General features: G+C 39.8%; 1 protein-coding gene across 1 annotated transcript in view; it reads right to left on the bottom strand.

Moving 5' to 3' along the window:
• Nucleotides 1-332: 332 nt before the first annotated feature.
• Nucleotides 333-6000, bottom strand: part of LOC110586156 (protein NPAT) — a 52937-nt gene continuing 47269 nt past the window's right edge. The window contains exons 16-18 of the mRNA XM_021696327.2: nucleotides 4234-4294; nucleotides 2979-4137; nucleotides 333-1734 (exon numbers count right to left, since the gene is read on the bottom strand). Coding sequence (XP_021552002.1) covers nucleotides 1657-1734; nucleotides 2979-4137; nucleotides 4234-4294 — 1298 coding nt within the window. The 3' untranslated portion in view covers nucleotides 333-1656. The remainder of the gene's footprint in view (nucleotides 1735-2978; nucleotides 4138-4233; nucleotides 4295-6000) is intronic.

Below are 6000 nucleotides of genomic sequence, written 5' to 3'. Positions count from 1 at the left end.
TATGTGAACTTCTGAAAAAGTGACTTGCAAAGGAATTTAATGAAAGTATCTACATGAGAATGACTGCCAATATAAAGTAATTCAAACTTTTGCAGTTAATGAAAACATTTATTCAAACCTAACTGTAGTACAGTATCAAGTTGAGTTAAATAAACATTACGGATATGATATGTAGTTCTTTAGGAATAGACCCCCACCATATCATAGAAATTTTTAACAAGACATATTTCTGCAGTAAGGTTCAGCAATTATGATGTGATTTCCACACTGAGAAATAGGAGTAGGATGGATTTAGTTTTTTAAAGGCCCATTATAAAAAAAAAAAAAAAAAAAAGGCTGAGGAAAATGACCCTTTAACAACATATACACCTGTAGAAAAAAATCCTTGATAATACTGATATTCGACCAAACAGAAAGCACTTAAGAGAATATACTTTAATCTAGGCACAATCGGTCAGATATTAATGATAATTTCTCTTCTCATTTAAAAGTTTAAACCAATTTTTCAACTTTACTGATGTGTGTGAGTTGATACAGAGAAGGCACCTCTTTCATTCTCCTTAAGGACTTTTTGAGAGTAATTCTTTATAACACCTTAGGGGGCACAGAGACAATGCACTATATCTAAGTACAGATATAGTTATTTAACACAGCCCATTTTAGGAGAAACTAAATTAAAATATAAAACTATGATTTCTCTTTTTACATCTTATGATGGACATGGCTTTCTAAAAGGATACCAGAAGATAATCCTCCATACAAGCTTTAACATAGAATCCAAGATTTAAATTAAATGTGCACTGGTCACTACTATGTATGAAGTTCTATGAATTAGTGCAATTCTTCAAATCCCCAGTATATGGGAAAAAGTATATACATACCAAGAAATCTCAACTACTACATAAACTTTGTATGGCTCAATAGTCTAAACATTTAAAGTTCTGTAAAAGATCCTGAAAGTTATAAACAAAAGATCAGAACACTCAGATATGGTTTACAAAATTCTCTCTTTAGAACAAAGAGACCAGAACGACCAGGAGAAACACTTTAAAGTGTAAAATTTCAGGAATATAATCTTTACTGCAATTATAAGAAGGGGTAATAAAGTATTCACTCTAGCAAAACCCTAAACTGTTCATTTCTGATCGCTCCACCACCAATTGAGGTTGTCATCACCTTTGTACTACTTTGTGGCCGACTTTAAATGTCTTGTATGACAGTTACTGAAGGCAATTTTATAAGGAAAAGCATTATCCCCCCCCCCCAAAAGTGAGAAACTACTCCAGATGAATAAGCCTCAGTTAGGGATCACAAGTCAAAAAACACAATGTAAGAACACTAAGTTGATTTAACTTCTATTTCAACAAGATTTATACAATATTTACAATACGTAATTGTCAGAGCTATACAGTTTTGCAGATTGGCTTTACTTACATTTCTGCAAATGTTTTTCCCAAAATAAAAAATATACTAGGTAAATCTATTTACAAACTAGGAAGCTGCTTCAGAAACAGCATGATTCAGATATAAAGTGAAGTTTCAGTACAAGGAAAGTGCAGGTCATGCTTTTAGGTTCTGTCAGTATCTCACTCCCTACACTCATAGTTTAAGGGATACGAGTTTTAAATAGCTACTGTTCTTTTATGTTCAGAATGTTTACTCATCATAATGCAATGATAACAAAAATTTGTCCACATCCATTCCAGCTGGAAATGAACTGGGTAGCTTCTTTTTCTGTCAAAAAAAAAAAAGAATAAACAAACAAAGGAAAGGGGGAGAAAAAGAAATGAAAAAAGAAAAGAAAAAAAAAAAAGAAAAAATAAACCTAAGTTAACATATTGAACTCAAACAAGGCCAAAAAACTTTCACTTAGAACCTTATACTGGGTTCTTCCTATACTACTAAAATTTTGCCAAAATTTTTAGTTGGTTGGAATTTTAGTTATACAGAGAAGTAGCAACACATTTTATAAATCCAAAGTTAATAAATTATACTTCAGTGGTACTTTAACATTAGTTTAGGGCAAAAGACATTAAACAAATTCAGAGTTTGTGAATGCTGAGACAAGACAGACCGTGCTTTCTATGAAGGTGGTCATTTTCACCAAACCATAATAAGAGTCTCAGGAGCTTTCCTCACTACAAGTAACAGGTACCGTTCCAGTTCCAAACACTGAGCACTGAGGGCACTACGTTTACTCCTCCCAGCCTCAGGTAAGACGTGTGGTAGCCTCATGTCAAAGGATGCAGCTGAGCCCCAGAGGCTCCGGGCTTAACCACAATCTCAGAACCAGTAAGCAGGAGATGCGGGGTTCAAACCCAGGCTTGCATGGCATCAAAGCCATGAATCTTTCCCTGACACCGGACTTGCCGTAAGACATTTTAAACACCTTTCTTTCTATTCAATTCATCTACTAAGTGGCTACACAGCTTTAGGAAAAACGGGTTTTGGTTCTCAATGCTATCCCCGCATTGCCTTTCTACAGATAACCTTGCCCAAAGAAAAAAACAGGTAAATTTAACTTTTACACTGCTCCAACATATTAACGTCTGTAAGAGCCAATGGAAGAGATGGCAGGACACGTGGAAAAAAACCCCAAGAGGTAGGAGTTGCAAAGGTGTTTTTTACTTGGTAATTCCACACACAATAGTGGCTTCCCAATCTTTCATGCCTTATGTTATTCTCCCAAAAAACCTGGGTCCTACCACAACAAACAAAAACCTCCTTTCCCCAAGAAAGAGGTTCATCACTCAATGCCTTAGCAATTGTTTGCAAATGCTTCATTTCACCTAGACAAATTCTGAGTACCACACTGGCTGAGACACACTGCTACAGAATATATTTTGTCAATCAAGACCCAAAGCTGTCTTGACCAGAGTGTTCAGTTAGGTAGCTGCGGCAAAAATGCTGAGATCTCTAATGTGAGCACTGAAGGAAGGGCAAAGGTGTGGTTTTGAAATTAAGACTTTCAAACTTGCCTTTATTTTCTTCTTTTTCATTGGGAGTGATGAATTTGCAAGATTTTTATTAGAAGCACGAGAGGTGCGTTCACGTTCATCTAATTCCTCAATTTTCCGCTTTTTTGTGGTGCTCCGGGAAGATGCTCGGAACTGCTGGGTATTGTCTTTGAGAGGAGTCGTCGAGGCTGTCCTGGAGATGGCTGCTCTGGAGAGAATCATGAGGGTGTGGGCAGCCATGCTTACACTGTTCTCGCTCCCTGTCTCACTGGTAGGGCTACAGGCAGGCAAGTCTGGGGTGACAGGAGGGACCATTACCTTGGCTGTGCTACTGTCTTCACCAAAACGCCTACTAGAGGGGACCTTGATACCGTCTCTAGGCTCTTCTTTATGTTTGTCCCCTGTCCCTGAGCCAGATGTCCGGGGGACAGGTGCATCAGAACTATCGGGGAGCCTATTTATGGGGCTAGGCCACTGGCCATCCGGCAACACTTCGGTGGCATGTTTGGTTAGTGGGTTAATCAGAGAACTGGCACATTTCGTTTGTTCTTGTTTTGGATCCTTCACAGTTGCACCTACTGAAATGACATTTTTACTATTTGAGGATGTGCCTTGTTTTTTGGTTAGTTCTTGCAGTGAAGCTATGGTTTTCTCATTCCGTAAACCCCCATTTTGCTGTCCGTTTGACAGTTTTGAAGTTTCTGGATTTTTCTGCCTTTCGACATCACTGCATAATTCATTCTCCTTATTAGCTGTTGCTTTATGGAAAGATTCAAGTACAGTTTCTGTTGGTGAAACTTTCTTTTCTGACTGAGTTTCTTTTATGGTGGTCTGTCGGCTACTGGCAGTTTCTGATTTAGATAAAATCTTAGGCAAAGGAGGTCTCTCTCTCTCCCTTTTGAGAGCATTATTAGAAGGGGGTTTTAAGGCGGAGGACACAATGGGTGACTCAAGATTAGGAAATGCAATGTCATTCCTTTCTTTGTTCTGGGACACCATCTTATGGTCTGTGCCCCGCGAATCCGCCACAGGACAAGCAGTGCTATCAAAACAGAGCACACGTCGGTGGCTTTCGAATGGTCTGCTAGCTGGAACTACGCTCTCTAATGAGAAGGGGACTGTCATTTCTTCCAGTTTTTTCCCAAGATCTGTGGCCATACTCTTGTCAGACACTTCAGTTCTGCAAAATAAACAAGTATTTTTAGCAACATAAGGACATCCTTTATGTTTTCAATCTGAGCAAAGAATCTATGTTGGAAAATACTTTTATGCTCACCTTTGTGCATGACATCCAACTAAATGACTAGATGAATCCACCAAATTATTTACCTGCTTTCCTGGAATTATAAATGAAATAATTAGAAAAGGAAAACATTCCTGAGAGAAAGAGTACATTACTCTGAAAGAAAATGGGACAGACATCACACACCATGAGAAAAATTTCAAATGACAGCTAATGTAACAAATGAAGTACTCTCACCTACTGGGTTTAAAAAGCAGCTTCTAATTATTATTATTATTATTATTATTATTAAGATTTTATTTATTTATTTGACAGACAGCACAAACAGGGGGAGCAGGAGAGGGAGAAGCAGGTTCCCCGCTGAGCAGGGAGCCCGATGCGGGGCTCCATCCTAGGACCCCATGATCATGACCTGAGCCGAAGGCAGCCGCTTAACTGACCGAGCCACCCAGATGCCCCCACAGCTTCTAATTTTAGATACAAGACAAGATGATCATTCATCCATTTGAGAGAGGAAATACAGATATGGAGCAAATGACTTGCTTCAACTTTAGGCAAGTACTGAGTCCAGTCTCTGGATCTATGAATTACAATGTTGAACATAGCACTTAGGGGTACTCCTTAGGTCCAGAAAGTTAAAGAAAGCAATGTATTATGCCTATTTTGAAATTTTGCTGATGTGACTGTCATGTTTGCAAGCCTATGTCAGGCAGAGCACAAGCTCTGGAGTTTTAATAGCCATATTTTAATTTCCAGGGACTTAGGAATTTATGTGGCAGAGCAGGAAGATACTAAGCTGGAGAGGTAGGCAGAGATGAGATTAGGAAGGACCTTGTGCCTTATGCAAGAAGTTTCAGAGAGAATCCTTCAGAGTTTTAAAGAGGGAACAGGCATAAATAGACTTGTGCTTTGGAAAGTCACTCTGGCAGTAGTCGAGAAGGTGGGCTAGAGAAGAAAGAAAACTGCCATCCGAAATTCTCAAGTGGCTGTCAATAGTCCAGGTAAGAGATGATGGAGACAGTGATGGGCGTTCACACAGATACGAAGGGTCAAGGAGGACTGCATGGTGACATTAACCAAGGAGAAAAGCAGGCAGAAGGTCTCTGCGGAGCAAGAAGGGAGCCTGAGACACGGAGAATCTGAAGGTCTGGAGTCAGGCAGAGTCACGAAGGCAGGAGTGCAGTAATTTAGTGGTGGGTCCAGAAACCACCAACAGTGTCAACAGCCAGAGGGAAGTAAGGTCAGGATGGAAAACATCCAGAGGCACTGATGATCTCAGTTTAAACAGTTTTAGTGGAAACATGAGAAAAGACAATGTGGATAAAGAAAGCATGGGAGACAGAAGTTGGGGATGAAGGGTTGGCAGGTGAGACAAACCCAAGGAGCTTTACAGCCAGAAAGGGAAGAAGGATCCAAACAAGAAAAATATAGGACATACAGAAGACAGAAGATGCAGGTAGACGGCATTAACTGTAGAAAGGACGAGAGCATTATTCCTGTAAGAAAGGAACGAGAGGAAGTAGAACAGGTACACACCAAATGGGAGTGCTGTGGGAAATTGGAGTTTACTACTTATTGATCAGGTGGGAGAGAAGATCACTGGCCTAGAGTGAGGAGGGTGGGGACTGGGTAGGTAGGAGAAGAGCTGTAGGAGTTTGGAAGAGTTTGAAGGGGGAATGGGAAAGAAAGATAGGAAGACATTTGAAATGGCCGCTAAGTGGCACTAGTGAGGGTGAGACATTTTTAAAGTGGTCGTGAACGGCCCCACTTCTAAAGCAATGCTGAAAAGCCCAGGTACAA

Source organism: Neomonachus schauinslandi, chromosome 11 (genome assembly GCF_002201575.2).
Source record: "Neomonachus schauinslandi chromosome 11, ASM220157v2, whole genome shotgun sequence".
NCBI lineage: Eukaryota > Metazoa > Chordata > Mammalia > Carnivora > Phocidae > Neomonachus > Neomonachus schauinslandi.
Note: the sequence above shows the minus strand (reverse complement) of the source record. Positions and strands in the feature narration are given on the sequence as shown.